The sequence below is a fragment of the Citrus clementina genome, unplaced genomic scaffold (genome assembly GCF_000493195.1).
Source record: "Citrus clementina cultivar Clemenules unplaced genomic scaffold, Citrus_clementina_v1.0 scaffold_5, whole genome shotgun sequence".
Classification (NCBI taxonomy): domain Eukaryota; kingdom Viridiplantae; phylum Streptophyta; class Magnoliopsida; order Sapindales; family Rutaceae; genus Citrus; species Citrus x clementina.
Window position 1 is genome coordinate 20,338,496 of NW_006262201.1, and position 16,749 is coordinate 20,355,244.

General features: G+C 31.1%; 2 protein-coding genes across 10 annotated transcripts in view; one reads left to right on the forward strand and one right to left on the reverse strand.

Moving 5' to 3' along the window:
- Nucleotides 1–9,087: 9,087 nt before the first annotated feature.
- Nucleotides 9,088–9,642, reverse strand: LOC112098018. The gene has a single exon (XM_024183621.1). The coding sequence runs from the start codon at nt 9,640–9,642 to the stop codon at nt 9,088–9,090; it is 555 nt and encodes a 184-aa protein (XP_024039389.1).
- An 804-nt stretch (nt 9,643–10,446) lies between these two features.
- The window catches only part of LOC112098499 (dr1-associated corepressor-like), a 10,649-nt gene continuing 4,346 nt past the window's right edge, over nt 10,447–16,749 (forward strand). For 4 of the 9 annotated variants that reach the window (XM_024184999.1, XM_024184997.1, XM_024184995.1 and 1 more), the window contains exons 1-3: nt 10,447–10,662; nt 13,186–13,258; nt 13,344–13,437. In XM_024184999.1, coding sequence (XP_024040767.1) covers nt 10,630–10,662; nt 13,186–13,258; nt 13,344–13,437 — 200 coding nt within the window. In that variant the 5' untranslated portion in view covers nt 10,447–10,629. The other 5 variants (XR_002905601.1, XR_002905600.1, XR_002905602.1 and 2 more) reach the window with 5 other exon arrangements.

The window sequence follows — 16,749 nt, forward strand, 5'->3', positions numbered from 1 at the left end:
CAATCTTCAGAATATGGGGGCATGAAAAACTCAATAGTACAGAATACTAGTTCAGCCTAAGAAATCAAATATTGTATAAAAGCATTTAGTCTATTCGGCCCCTTTTCCTGAACGGCATGCATAATCACTTGTTTCATTGTATAAGGTTCTGAATTCATAGGACTTGATGAAGAGACAACAAAAGTCAGACCACATAGCATGAAAATCAAATAAACTTCAATTAAAAAACTAAAAGAATGCAGCAAAAATATTCATGCCAAAATTACGATTAGGAAAAGACAGGAAAACTAACTCCAATTCTTCTTACTTGATCCTCCAGTTCTTGCAGATAGGCAGCCCCCACCCACAAAATTCTATTTCTGCTCAGCCTACTTAAATACAAACCTACACGGAATTATGGAAATATCAGGTCATAAAATAATTCATAAGATTATATCCACAGGAGCAGCAACAAGGCTTCATTGAAACAGAACTCCAACAGAGATTGGAACGCAAGATAGCGTTTGGATTGTATTCATTTTCATACCTCATATTTGACTAATAAACTAGTTCAAGCATTTCAACAAATAACTCAAAGAACTATGGGGTTTGATAAGACATAGCTCCACTCTTTTGAGAATTACCATGTCTATATAGGTTAAGCATTATAATTTTGTATCACATGAACTCGACGTTGCATAACACTTTAAATAGTATTAATATTCCATTGGTAAAACATTCATTCAGCTACAAGATCCAAATTCATCATTACCTAAAAATAAAAGAGCACAAATAAAAACCAAATGAAGCATAAAGAAAGTAAAGGAGAAGAAATTAATATCAATATTCCGGCACATGTAATTAACAAATGTAATTACCCTCAGAATATGGCACTATGCATCTCCAAGAGAACTGTTCTATGAATTTTGTATATCTCGAAATGTTCTATGAATTTTGTGAGGATAAAGCTCCCTTTCAGAAATGAGGATCGCCTGTAGGTATGACCCCACAATCGAGTCAAGACAATTGAAGTTATAGTTCATCCCTCTGATAAAGATGGAGATAAAGTTATAAAACCGCATGAGAATATAAAGCAAGTGATTAGCAGCAGTCGCAGGTAGTCAAGAAAAGGAAAGATAACTAAGATAAAGATGAAGCTTTTAGAGGAACATGTCCATTGTAATGGAGCATTAAATCATTTAATTCATGCTTTAATCATATAATACAATATACAAACATCATTTAATCATGTTACAGATAAATTTTGCAAATCCACAATAATACACATGCCTTCAACATGGAATGTGTCCCTTCTCACTTAAGGGATTCCACAGCTTCGTTGATGTCAAAATTAGAGCATAGTGCGAGTTAAATTACCAGCACCCATAGCCTCTGTCATATTAGTACTATAGATCTCGGAGTTTTCCTTCTTAACTTAAGAGTTATTAGATGTCTCCTTACTAAATGTGGAACCAGTAATTGCCTGAAAATAAATTTCATCACCACATTTCCACAAGTGAATGTTCATGTATAATCAAGTAACAGATCCACATAAAAATCAAACAACAAACTGAATCGACATGTAATTGGCAAAAATTAATGGCATAATAAGACTGCCATTATCAGTTGAACTTAATTTTTATATATACTTGCATATTTAGCTCCTCGACAATACGCGCATTAAAGTCAGTAAATAAATAGAAGAGAATAAGCAAGAATATTTGATATCATAAAATATCTGAAGATATTTGTGAATAAAAATATCAGCACTCCTACTGAACAGCATCACAGTTGAAGCTAATATTACTCTCTTAGAAAACAAAAAAAAGAAATGAATTTGAGATTAAAATATTATATAGTTAACTTAACGGTTATACGTCGATTCAGATCAGCATAATTCATAGATCCCTGCGGTCGTAAATCAGACGCGAGACTTCATTTTCATTACATGTTAACCAAAAAAAAAAAAAAAACGACAAAGGATATTGCGTTTTACCAGAGAATTGAAAGAAGAAGAAGAAGAAGAAGGCTTCCGTTGATTGGATCTGAAGGTTTGCAAAGGCAAAGCTGAGGATCTGAAAAATTAACAAAAAATAAAAAAAAATGAAAACCAATTACGGAGAATTAATAAAAATAAAAATAATAATATTAAAAAAAAAGCGTGATGGGGACAAAAGTACAGCAGTTCACGTGCATACTTCTCTCTCTCTCTGTGCCAAGGTAACAAGCCATGAATGCTAAACTTACTCTGGGACACAGTAACCATATGTTCCGATTACTCTAGCTGAAACATGTGTATTATCACCGACAGGTCCGAGTTTGGCAAGCCCAAAATCAGAGAATTTTGGATTGAAGTCATTATCCAGAAAAATATTTGCAGACTTCAAATCCCGTAAATGACAAAAGGATAATATGGTGGATTCTGTGTACAAAAGGAAGGAGTTATATTTGTAGCACTATTTTGCCCATTAAAAGGTGCAGTGGTAGCAATCCTCAAAATCTTTTTTTTTTTTTGTTTTCTAATAACATTTGATATTATAATTTCTATAATTGTTTACAACCGCCAAGTTACTTATTACAGCATAGTGCAAGGAGGGATATCTGTGTGCTTGTTATTGCTCTATTATGTTTGTTTACCTAAACAAAGAAACAATACTCAAACTTCAAACTCAACTGCATACTTAGCTTAGGTAAATTAATCAAGTCATGATTATTCTTTTCAGCGAAGAAGATGTATCAATCAAGACTTAGATATTTCGTATCAAGCATAAATTATTTTTTAATTTTAGTTCTAAGATATACTACATTGGTCCTATTTAGTTGTTTTTTATACACAAATAAAACGATAATAAGTTGATAATATATAACAATGTCTTAGATACTAAGTAGCCATGATTTTTTTTTTATAACTCTATAGTGGGTACCCATTAAAATGTTGATTGTTGTACACTCTTTGCTGCTATAGTAAATTTGCAGTTAAAAGATAGATTATTTTTTTTTAATAAAGGAGATTCTTATTATTATAGGATACAATTCAAAGGAAAACAAATTAAATTTTGTGAAATTTTTTTTTCTTACAAGACCTTGACCAATACCAATAGCAAGGATTAAAAATTGATATTTAAATTTGTTAATAGAGTAAATTAAAGTATTTAAACATTATCATTACCACGCATACACATGCCATGTCGGCACTTAGCAAGGTATGTGATCACGTCCGAGACCTTTTTTCTTTTTCTTTTTCTTTTTCTGGAGAGAATGTCAGGGTCATCAAATAAGTGTGATTTCACAATAATTTACTTATTACATGCCAAAGAACAAATTCAAGTACTAATACATTTTTTTTTGGTGATAAGCAAGTACTAGTAATTGATTGATAATATATAATGGGATTGATAAAAAAGTGTGGACTGGGGCTCGGCTTGCATCATAAAGATACAGACATTGGTAAAAAATTTTAAAGAGTTATAACTTAGAACTATTGGCACCCCTCTCTAATCTTTATAAAACTCTTCTCCTATTGCAATTATGTTAAACGACAAAATAAATCTAGTTATACCATTATATTTCTCTTTTCAACTCTTTACACCATACAATTACATCAAAGTCTTTTACAATTTTTATTTCCTCACAAACAACTTTTTCTTGAGAAATTTACAAAATTTATTTTTAATTTAGAAAAATAAATAATAGTTATTTGAGTCCACTTTAATTTACAAAACTTTCTAAACTTATTTTTAATTTTAAAAAATAAATAATGGTTATTTGAGTCCACTTTAATTCTACTTAATTCGTACATGTATTTGATTTTTTTTTGAGTAAAATATGTATGATTTAATAATTCAAAAATTTATAAAAACAATATATGTAATTAAAGTTATTTGGAAAAAAACTGAATTGTTTTTCTTTTTAAATAAAAAAATTAAAAAAAATAGAAAATGATATTTTGGGAATTAAAGTAGGTTTTGGTATAAAAAGGGGTTTGAAAAGAAAGTTACAGGGTGCTACTAGTTCCACTCAATTTTAAAATCGGCTGTAAATAAGCTTAATTAAGGGTTCGTAGAAAAATTCTGAATTTGGCCCAGACTTTATGATTTATAAATAAAAAAATTAATTTATAATTTATATAGTTTATTACCATTATTTAAGATTGATTATATTATATTGCTAGTACTTTGTGTACTGTACTATTACTTTTTTAGGATTAGATAATCATTTTTAATTTAAGTTTTTTTTTTTTACTTTTAACTTTATTAAATATTCGTTTAAAAAATTAATGAAAATTTGGGTCAGTCCGTCCAAGTTTGGAGGGCTTTTAGATGGTCTAAACCTGTTATCAATAACATTTGCTTGAGTTTGAACTTAAGAAAATGCAGCTCAAGGTCGCAATTTATCATCCCAAATATTTAAAGTTAAAAAACGAGGTGATGTCTTTCCGAGGCCACCTAATCGCCACAATTAAATTGCCTTCTTAGTACTGCCTTCATTACCTGTTTACCACCATGTTCGTTTTGGAATCACTTCACCACTTTGTCTCCACCCAGGTGGTGTTGATTTTATGAATTGATATATAAATATATGCATAGGGCGTTTTTTCGTGTTCCTAAAATACCTTATAATACATGATACATCAAATTCTAAAATTATTTCAATAGAGTAATTTTAAAATTATTTTCTTATGTTTTGTTAGAACCTCTATAAATTAATATTCGATAAATTAATAATCTCTATTATATAATAAGTTATTACCATCTTGTCTTGGGCCAATGGACTAAATCAATAATTACGATAAATTAATAACATAATATTTTTCTTAAAAAAATCTTATAAAACTTTGTGGTCTTGTTTAAATCATAAATTAATAATTTGCTAAAATTACCAATGTAGTTGACTATAATATATTAATTAATAAAATATGACTCTATTGTCACTTGCTTACATAAAATATGACTTTATTGTTACTTGTTTTTTTTCCTACAATTTAAATTTAGTTAGATCTCATCTCTTATTTTTCTTATTGTATCTAGAAGTCCTAAAATTGACATCTCGAATTGTAAATTTACAATAACAAATGAAGTGTTATCTATGTATGTTTACCGCATGGTAAATAACTCTGTAAATTAATAAATTATTAATTTATCGATTAATTGATAAATTATTAATTCATTGATTATTTAATTCTCTTTTAATTAATAGATTTTAAATGGTCTTAGTCCTATTAATTTATAGAGATTCTACTAATATATATCATTCTAGCTTGCATGTTAAATTTTAAATTTGTTTATAGGGAAACTACGCCGATGATTAAGGCAAGTTCCGAAGTATTCAAAACCTTTTAAATTTATCAACTATCCACCCAAAAATTTGCATTATATATATATATATTTAATATTGCCATTTTATGTGTGTGCGTGTGTGTGCGTGCACATGTGTGAAACAACATCATATTAAATGACTAAATTATCCTTATTACATAATAAAATTTAAAGGTAGCTAATGACATAATGAAAATTTTATACATTCTACAAACTTTGGGTGGATTGTTGATAATTTAAAAAATCTTTGTATATTTTCAAACTTTCATTAAATATTAGTGAGAAAATTAATAATTCCTTTAACAATAGTTATTGTCCAAATATCCACCGACTACCTAACACTTCGTATTTTTCAAAAATACACCAAAACTTTTTTCTTTTGCAGTTTTTTATCTAAAGTCTATAAAATGTATCACTTTTATACTTTGCTATTAGTATTGTTAGAGGATTTAATAGAATATTGATAAATAATTATTTTGTCCTGAATGTAAAAAAAAAAAAAAAAAACCTATTGGTTGTTATTTTGGATAATTTTGGAATGTGTTGTTATTTTGAATTGGTAGGAATAAATTGTAAACTTTAAGTTCCCTATAACTAGTTTTATGTCGTTATTTTTTTATTGGTAGGAACACACTATAATATTTGAAGTTTCCTGTAACTGGTTTTATAGTTATTTTGATTATATTTTGAATAATTATGATTGTATTTATTGGTGATTTATTGTTGTTGAAGATTTGTCATTGTTGTAAAAAATATGTTATATAGGATAAATTATATGAACATGGATTCTTGATTTATGTTGTAAGTGAGGTATAAATTAGTTGGTTTGATGAGTCAATAGCTACAAAATGAAATTTGTTTTTTAGTCATTTAGCAAGAATTAAATATGTTTTTACATTTAGAAGTAAAATAGTTATTTTATCAATATTTTGTTAAATCCTCTAACAGTGTTAATGAAAAAGTAGAAAAGTGTATTGTAAACTTTAAGTAGATAGCTGCAGAACAAAAAATATTTAGTAATTTTTTTATAAAATGTGAAACATTAGATGGTCGATAGATATTTACCCATAGTTATTTGATAAATGAACCTTATGTAATACCAAACATTTCGCTATCTTTGTAGCCGTGCACACATACACACATATATTATTTCTAATATTCTTTTATTAGTACCTATCTCTTTAGATAAAAAAAAAAATTCTCTTTCAATTTTGATTATTTATCCATTATAGTATCGTATTAGATATTATATTTGACTGTTATTATTATAAATTGCCTTAAAAACAATTCATTATTATCTTATTCGTAATAATGATCATGCAGGTAATATTTTAAACATTATACAAATGTCTTAGTTTTTTGTATGATAATGATAGAAGTAATGCTTTATGTATTAAGAATTATATAAACTTGTGTAATTTATGGTTATTCAGTCATTAATTTAAGGATAAAACTGTAACTCTAAACAAAAACTTGGGGAAAATATCAAATATCAGCATTTGGCAACTAAAAGGAAAAAAGACTTTTTACCCTTACGGTTTTGATGCAAATACTTATTTCATCCTTATTTTTTAAAAAATAATTCATTTCAATCCTACCACAATAGTCTAAAACACTTTCCTGCGAACTTACAATTAGTTTATTATATAATTTGTTAATGACAAAATAAGATTTTCAATTAAATAGATGCAAATCATTTTAAAATAAAAATTTTAAAAACAAAAAAATAACATTTAACTATTTGTATAAATTTAAAATTTAAGAATAATTTAATGAAATAAATATAGCACTAAAGAATATGCTCTATATATGTAAATATGTTTGTCTGCGTTTTCATTAAATTTTGTAATGAAGTCTACTAAATTTTTTTAATAGATATGTATATGTAATAACAACAACAACAATAATAATTTTTTTTCCAATTAAGGGTTAATGACCATATTAAAGTCAAGAATAAATTAAAAGATAAAAAAATACACTCTATTGCAGAGTATTTTATTCTGCAGTAGTATATTAAATTTGTGTTTTTTTTCCTTATCGTGTGCTTTTTTAAGTAAGTATAAGAGTCTGTATTTATTTTTAATAAAATAACAGTACTATTTATTTATTTATTTTTAACCATATTAAAATTAAAGACAAGCAAAAAGATAAAAAGAAAAAGAAAAACTCACTCTAGTGCCCATAAAATTTATATTTTTTATTTTGTCCTAAATATATAAGTACATAGTATTTAGTATTATTATTGTTAATTTATTAATTATCCTTAAACTTTAAATTTATATAGAAAGTCACATGTTATTTAATTATATTTGATAATCTTACTTTAAAATAGTTTGTATCTCCTTAACTAAAAATTCTATTTTTTCTCAATGAATTATGTAATAAATTGATGATAAATTAATTTAACGGTGTTTTAAGTTATTGTTTGAAAAATAAGATAAAATCAGTTATTATTTAAATAATAAAGATGAAATGGACGGATGAGGGATAAAAGAATTTTTTCCTGCCGAAAACTTAAAGCAGAGGAAAAATAATAATAATAATAATAAAGGTCACAATCCACTTACGCACGTGTACTTTTCTTGAATAGGCAGTTGTAAACTTTTAGTCACTGTTCAGTGACTTTATCTTCGGGCGACGGGTTGCCTGTCGCACCCACCTGGAGATTCATTAAAACTGTATTATTTTAATAGGACTCAAATAATTTTTTTTTATAATTTCAGGCTTAATGGATTCAGTTGTACTTGAATTGTGTTACGATGGTTGGTGGGAGACATTAGAGAATGGCCGTATGGAGTACGTGAATGGTAAAAATTGAGCTTTTTTGGTTGGAAAAAATTATCTGTTTGATCAATTATTGGCAAGAGTATACGAGGTGTTACAAATAAACCCTAATGACTATAGTATCACAATGAAGACAACTTTGAGGTCTAGTAACACATTATATCGTATATGTGCAATGCCCATGGATATATGTGACGATGAAATGGGGAGGGTTGTGTTGCATATGGCATCTGACGCTGCTCTGGTATTGGGTTTGGTATGTCGTCATGATCGTCATGCTCGTCTGATTGCCTTGTAACCGACGGCATCGCGTTGATTGAGGGTTGGTGTTGTATAAAGTATCATTTAAAATTAGTAAATGAAAAGTCAAAAATTTCGATTAACAAATTTTTAGTACTTAGAGTATACCGGCCTTATGAACCCAGTTTGGAATGCTTGGCAAGTAATCCTTCACAGAGAGCCAATATTTTCTGCTACTCTCCTTTGAATTTGGCTCAAGAGTTTGTAAAACGTCCCCCTGCCATAAATTCAATTGAAAATTTTAAGTAATTATACATTTCTTAAATTTAGTAAAGTTAAAAAAATAAGTAATACATATTGCTTACAAGACGAGATTCGTCGTTGAAGAACGAATAAACCTCAGCAAAGTTGATTCTCAAAGACACCATGGGCTTCCATTGCAGAATGCGGGGAATCTTATTCTTCGTTTTGACGACCCATGTTGATGGCAACCCTCCGATTGCTTCGTAAATCCAAGCCTACAACAACCAAAGTGAAAAATCAAACAAAACAACTATCAAATATTTAATACTATAAAACTTATTAATAAACAAAAAAAAAGCACCTGAACCCCAGACGTAAAGCCGTAAAGATTGTATTTTTCAATATTATGATCTGGATTTTTCAACAGAGTCTTCTTAAATTTCTCGTCTTTCTCGAACAGTGCATTGTCAAGACTCTCGTAAATCATTTCCCACGACAATAGACCCCATGGACGCTTTCGGAAGTACTAGATATCATCAACTTGGTCAAGCCAATCGAAATTAATTTGGCAGTGATTTTTTCTTGCATTTAGTACTCTGTCCGCAAAATAAAACAGCTCAATCTTTAATGCGTCCATATCGTCCATTTCCTCGAATTTCAACTCCTTAAATACTGCATCGAATTGCTTCACATTAATCTTACGATGCACCCCACCAAAATACGTATTCCGTAGCCTCTGCTCCATTTCATCATTTTCTTGATTGGTATCAACACCAAATGAAAGTCCAGTAACCAAGCACCATTCGACAATTGACAAGCGAATCAAATGCTTACTAATTTGAAACCATAACTGATCCTCACGACTATCTTCTTCATGGGCCACTTGCCGCAGTAAAAGATTGTGCAAAATTACCCCACTAAATAGAAAACTTCGACACTCCAAGAAATGCCCAAATATATCCTTTTTGAACATACTCAACTGCCGCTTTGTTAATTTTTCCTCGATGGCTTTTACGACCGAAGATAACATACACATGCTCGAAATTCGACTAGGAAAGTGATCAGCATAACGAAAATACATTTTGCCTACTTCAATATCCGGTGATTCTGATTTCGCTATGTATCTGTAATATTTATAAAATTATTACATTAGAGAAAAAAAAATTGACTCGTTAAAAAAAAACTATAATTTTTTGTGCGACAGGCGTTTGTCGCACCAAAAAATTGGTGCGACAGCCAAGCCTGTCGATCCAAAAAATTGGTGCGATAGCCAAGCCTGTCGCACCAAAACTGGTGCGACAAGCGCGCCTGTCGCACCAGCTTTGGTGCGACAGCAAGCCGCGCATGGGCGCGCGCTGCTGCCCAGCGATGGGCGCGCGCGCGCCCTGCCCCCCTCCCTCCCCACCCCTAAAATTAAGCGCAATCACTCCAAAATCGAAAACAATACTCCCAAACACCACCAACCACCACAAACATCATCACCACCACTATTATTCTCAAGCTATAACTATTATTATTCTAAAATCTCATTTTAAATTAATGAAAATAAGAAAAATAACTAACCTAGGTTTTGTTGAAGGTTGTAGATCGTAGATCGGATGCCGGTGAGAGATGGAGCCGCCGCCGACGAGGGTTGATGTCGCTGCCGATGATGGGAGTTGGATCGGTTTGGGAGAGATGAGTGAAAGGGAGTGTTGGGGGAGAGATGAGGGAGGGGTATTTTGGTCTCAAATGTTGTTTTATGGTTAATGTTGATAGAAATATTTTTGGGGGGTTAAGATGAAAAAAAGCAAAAATTTTTTGGTTATTACTGTAAATTTCCCTAATTTTTTCCTTCTATTAGTTCGTCAAAGTTGTACGGACGGATATTCCGGTGTAACGAGGCTCTGTATTTTTTCTGGGCAACAAAAAAGAAAATACTATCGGATCTGAGATGGTTTTTTTTTACTAGATTTTATGTGATCATTTTTTGCATGTTACCAATATTCTTTGGACAAAAATAAATTTAATCTACTAAGAATATAGTTTTTTTTTTTTTTTTCACTTTAATGCTCCAAATTTTTACACTATGAGGAAGAAGCTCGATACACGTTTTCCAGCTGTAAGTCTTCTATTTCTCTCTCTTTTATTTAATTATTCTAGCTTAGTAGCTTAATTTACTGATTGATTGGTTGATAATTAGGATTTCTTGTTTTTTTTGCCCTAAAAGTTAGTTTATATATATTTTTAATTTCATTTTTTGATATTTGTGGGAATATTTGATCTGGGTCGGCTTTTCCTCGTAATTTGAAATTGGTTTCTTTGCTTGAATCGATATTTACTAGAACTTAGTTGTGGGTTCTCAGTTTTAGGGATTTACGGGGCATGGGTGATCTGGGTGGTGTTTTGATCTAATTTTGGATTCTACTGATTGATTATGATGGTGGTGTGTTGTAAAAATTTTTTTATGGGAGGCTCAGTTTCGGGTGACTTATGTTACAAAATGACCTGGGTTTTATCTTGTTTTTTGTTTTAGATACTTGCATAGTAGGATTGTGGCTTCTAATGAAATAAAGTTGCTTTTTATTTTATGTCTAGGGTATTAATGGGGATCTTTGGTTACATTTGTACTTCGCCTGTTCATGATTGTGTAGGTTAAAAGTCAATTGAGTGTTACATAGTTTTGTGGGAGTTGTGTGGGGAATTTTTATGTTGCTTGTGTGTTTGGGGGTCTATTTAGTGGTTTAGTTCTGAAGCCAGTAGGTGTCACATTCTTAGGGATGTCATGGGGTTTTTAATTTGCTTTTGTTTCGTGGAAGATATCGGTTTTATCCCATAACTATGATTAACATGTAAATTATATTGGACGTATGGTTTCCTTGTTGTTAGAGCCTTTTTGCATACTTGTTTTTGGAGATGAGAATATCTGTTTTTCTCCATTAGTGCATCTCTGTTGCCACTCTCTTGTTTAAGGATAGAATGACAGAATTATGTTATTAGAGTTCTATTTTATGTTACCTTGACTTGGCTTTTTTGGACATAGAATAGATCAATTTTCCATCCGCCAAATTACTCAAATTAAGTTTGGGTTTCACGCATTTGGTAACATTTGATCTGAGGACTTTAGCCTGTTATGCATGTATGGTTCCCCTCCTTTCTACTTTATATTTTGCATGGTGCATCGTGCCTTAATTTTCTATAGATAGGTCAATGTTTTCATCAAACCTTTTGCCTTATCTTTCTATAAATAGGTCAACGTTTACGTCAAACTTTCCACCTGCTCGAGTAGCCTGTAGCTTGATTAAATTGAAAAATTTTGTGTAGCAGAAATATTGAAACTTTATTGCTGCTTTTAATCTCTGTTTTATGTTTGGAATAGGTTGATCATTTTACGAGGTTTGAAGTGGGTTGGAAGTTTCTTGTCATATGACTCTAGCCTTGTTGGCTGAGTTGGGATGTTGCTTTGTAATAGAAATCATTGTGGGAGTCTATGCATTTGTGTTAGACATAGACATGGCGCCTGGGTCTTGTGTCAATATTTTGTTAACATACTTTATCCTATTCTATTTCAGGGCTTTTGTTGTAAGGGATCATATTTATTTCTTTCATTTCATCTACCCTCATTAAGTTATTGAGGCAGGCTTTTGAGATTGAGTTAGCACTGACTTTATATCAAATCTGAGACTTATCAAGAAATGATCGAATCAGGTCTCTACAGAAGAATTAAATATCTGATAATGGTCGGTGATAACATAGTCATCTTGAGAATATTTGCAAAGCATATGGTATTGACTAGATGGCATTGGTCAGTATGTAGCAAGTTTTGAACTCAGTCTCCAGTGTTGTGCTTGGAAGCTTCAGTTACCAAATTAGTTCATGTCAATTAGATGTTGAGCTGGAGATAATTTTAATTGAAAACAACTTTTTGCTTGTAGGCTTTCTGGAATACATGTAGAGGCTCGAGTTTCTAGGTTTTGTTTGCTTAGAGGGAGGGATGACAATCTTGTCTGCAGAATAGGCAGCCTTTTTGTTTGCCCTGCTGCTCTCTAAAATATCTTTACTGCTGAGAACCTAACCAAGAGGAGGGAGGATTGTTGAGAACTACTGCTATATTTTTTAGTGAAATAGTGGAAGTTTGTTGATCAATTGTTGTTTTCATTGTGAGATTGTTTGAAAGATTTGGACGCAATCTTTTCTTTGTTTGGCCTGGGATGGAGTTTTTGTGTTGTGGAGGTTGTTGGCACTGTTATCTGTGGTGATAACACAGAAACGTAGCTTGGAAGACTGCTCCTATTTGATTGAGTTAGTGCTTTGGAATGAAAGGAGTGGCTGACCTTTGAGAGTATCTTCAATCGTTATCATGACTTGAATCTGACTTATTAGAAGTTTATTTGGCTCTTTGGAAGGCTTCACTATTTGGTTCTTTGGCAGCGTCCCCTTTCCTTTGGCCACTTGTATTGTTGATTTTCTTAGAATTTCTCTTTCCTTAAGTTTTCCTTTCCTTGTCGCTCTGCACTCACGATTTTTAGAGGGCACTGAAATTGAAAATTATCTTTACCTGTCCATGTTATTTTTTATCTGCTGTTACTTTCATTATGTGACTTAGTCTTGTAATCTGACAAATAGGATTAAAAAAAATGTGCAGGCTCGAATTAAAAAGATAATGCAAGCTGATGAGGATGTTGGGAAGATAGCATTGGCTGTCCCTGTTCTAGTTTGTAAGTAGCCGTGGCTGCTTGGCCTTATTTTCTTGCAACATCAATGCTTTTGTGTTATTTATTCTCTTTTTGGGTATTCTTGTAGCAAAAGCTTTGGAATTATTTTTCCAAGACCTTTGTGATCGTACATATGAGATAACCCTTCAGAGAGGAGCAAAGACAATGAGTTCCTTGCATTTGTAAGTGTCAATAACCTTCCTTTGCTCAATTCTTTTCTTCTTTAGCTGTAAATGTGATTAATATGTGAACTTGAAGTTGGACTCTGTATTTCAAGATGTTCTCGCCAGTATCAATTGTTAGGTTCTTGGGGATTGTTACATTCCCCTTTGTTTTTTACGAGCAACTTTAGATTAATAGAGGGACTAATTAAATATAGACTTCAATTGTTATGTAGTTGCCGGGGAAAAAAAAAAATGTAGTTGCTGAATAAATCATTGATCGAGGTATGTGATCTAAAGCTTTTGCCTTAATGTTAGGTGTAGCAGAATAATAAGTTGTGTAAGGCAAATTACAGATTAATACTTTTGTTTAATTCTTGAGTTTCAGGTAAAAGGAAATGTTTATACAATTGTCCACATGGCAAAGAATCTTCTGTAGATAAATTACATTTAAAAGTACTTGTTTATCCTTTTTGCTTCTACTTTTAAATTCCTGAAGAATTACTTACCTGCTAGACCATTGAAATTTGTGAAAATATGGTTAAAAAAAATGGCCTACTAACTGTGATTGTTTCTCAGAACTAAATTATCATTAAAGGTCAGTTTCTGGTGTGTATGGTTCCACTATGCCTTGATGTCTTGGTCACTTGTATCAAAGCTGAGTGCATGAGAAGTATTCTGATTCTTGCATATGTTTGACTGAGGAGGTAACTGTAGTTGGTGTTTTTTGTTTCACTGGATGTTATGTCGTGAATCATGAATTGTTTGAGGTCTTTTTTACACATATAAATGACTTCTTATTGTGTCGTGCAATGTAACTTACCCAGAATTAGAAAATTGGTAAAGTAGAAAAGAAGAGACTAGATTTGATCTTAGCTTTCTCTGACAAACATTTATGAGTTTTTCCTTCATAAGAATTATCAATATGTTTGATAATAGTACCTACCAGCCAAAAGTATGATAAGATAACTGAGTCAATTTGATAATTAACCACAGGAAGTGGTTCTTTATTTGAGAAATGTGCATATCGAGCTGGTAATATATTTGAGATTGATAGCGCAGCATGTTAATGTTGTTTGATGGAATCAATAATATTCATGAAGTTAATCTGTGCAATGCAAAAAGCTTGAAGTCAGATGCCTTGGATAATGAATTAATTAATGTTTTTTTTTTTTAAGTTATCTTCCAAGACTCTTTTATCTGATTTGAGTTATTTGTCTCTGGTTTATGTCTGCTTGTGATCAACAATTCTTCATTTTGCTTCAATGTTTCAGAGTATGATCGAAGCCTGTATAATGAGATTCAATTAAACTAGGCATAGTTCTTCATAGTTATACCGTATGAAGAATCTGTCTAATATTAAATGGCGGGCAGTAGTCAACTTTTCTTAGCATGCTTTATCCTTGCTAGGGCAACTTAACATGGTATCAAAGCTAAATTGACTTAATCTTGTGTTCAGTCTCCTTGTTGAATTAATTAATTTATGAAATTGGGGAATGGTAAAATTGTGCCAGCCACTTAAAAGAAAGTGATGGAGAAATTGTGTAAGACTGGCAGCCTCAAAGCTGTAAGAATTCAGGAGTATTTGGGGGCTATATATATGAAGAGAAAACCTCTTATTAGTGGAAAGCAGTTTACAAATAGAGGATGTGTGTTGAGGCAACATTATTATGGCCCCGCTTGCTACTACGGTGCTGTAGAAAAAATGCTGCTTTTAAATACTAATTTTTACAAAAGCAGCAAATATATTGTAGATTTTTCATCATATGACTGTAGGATCAAATCAACATAGCTTCCAAGTCATAGCAGCCACTGTTTACCAAACAATTAAGATTTTAAAAGAGTGTTTTAAGTGAAAACTTATATTTTTATATTATCAATTGAGCGTGCAAAGCAAATAAGTGTTCAAAGTAGATTTTGAGTACAAATAATCCACCCATAAAAATATCATGCGCCACAAGATGAGTGACATTGCTCACTACAAATTAAAAAAAAAATCATATATTCATGAGAAATATTAATATAGGCATACCAAATAGTCTCTCGAAACTACTATAAGATTTTCTTAGTTCGTTCGAATTCTTTCTTAATCATTTGGAGAAATAAGAGAGGCTGTTTATTTATTTGATTTGATTTAATTAATTATTTTGATAGAAATTATATTAAATTATATAGAGACAGTAATGGGTTTTCCTTGCTTGTAATGGTTGATAGGCTAACAGCAAGAAAAGCTTACACAATTTAAATTGCAAAATAAGTGCGCTTCTATAATTTGTTTACTATTTTATGAACAAAAGAAGAAAAAGAAAAAATTCCAAAGTTAAAATCTTCTATACGCCGAAGGAAAGAGAAATGACAAATTGTACGAATTACAGAGCTTTTGAAGTGGAGTCCACCTACTGTGTGACCCAAAAGAGCCGTATCTGGATTTCATAAACAAAAGTACTTTTAAAGTTACAAATTACTGACGAGAATGAGACCCTAAAACTGAGAACATAGAAGAGAGAGTACTTTCAAGTCTCAATTAAAATGTAGAGAAAAAGAAAAAAAAATTGTGCTTGTAATAGAGCTATCTCTCAAGCCAACATTTCTAGCTAGCAAAGGATGGAAGGAATGATTTTAGATAATATATTTTCAATAAATGAAAAAAATTTTTCCAGTTTGATGATTGCAAATAACATTCTTTACTTCCACTCTTTATTATTATTATTATTTTTAAAAAATTTTAACTCTTTAATTCATGTTCTTGTTCTCGCGAATGTGTTTAGTCAATTTCGTGATCATCTCATCAAATCCCTAACGTTAACATAATCATAATCTATTAATGAAATTTATTTATTTTCTATAATAATAATCAAAATGAATATTTGTTCATGTAATTTTATGACGATGAGTTATCATTTTTTCTTTTATACATAAAAACAATTTGTAAATAATGGCCACGTTGAACTAATAACGCAACAACGCTTGTGGGAACAAATTAAATAATAAAAAATTTAAAGCAGCGATTTGGCAATACAAAATTGAAGAACAGAAAAATTAAAAATGAAAAGGTAAGTAACCCTAAACTGTCTGTGGTGGCCCACCAACAAAGCTCTAAAGAGCTATCACTTTATCTTGACTTATTAATTATTTACTAATGGGTTCATTTTTGTTGCACGCCCTCTTGATGGAGTCAAAATTTTACCTCGTCATGCTCTCAAGTCTTGAGATTAAACAGGGGTGAGTCTATCCTCCCTCTCCACTTTGCACCTACCTACCTGAACTCTTCGACGGATCAGCACTCTTTCCTGGAATGGGTTCTGAGAAATAACAGATCTCAGCAGCTTTGAC

Excerpts from the sequence above, each read along its gene's own strand:
- LOC112098018 (XM_024183621.1), bottom strand. The coding sequence starts at position 9,642 with ATGTATTTTCGTTATGCTGATCACTTTCCTAGTCGAATTTCGAGCATG.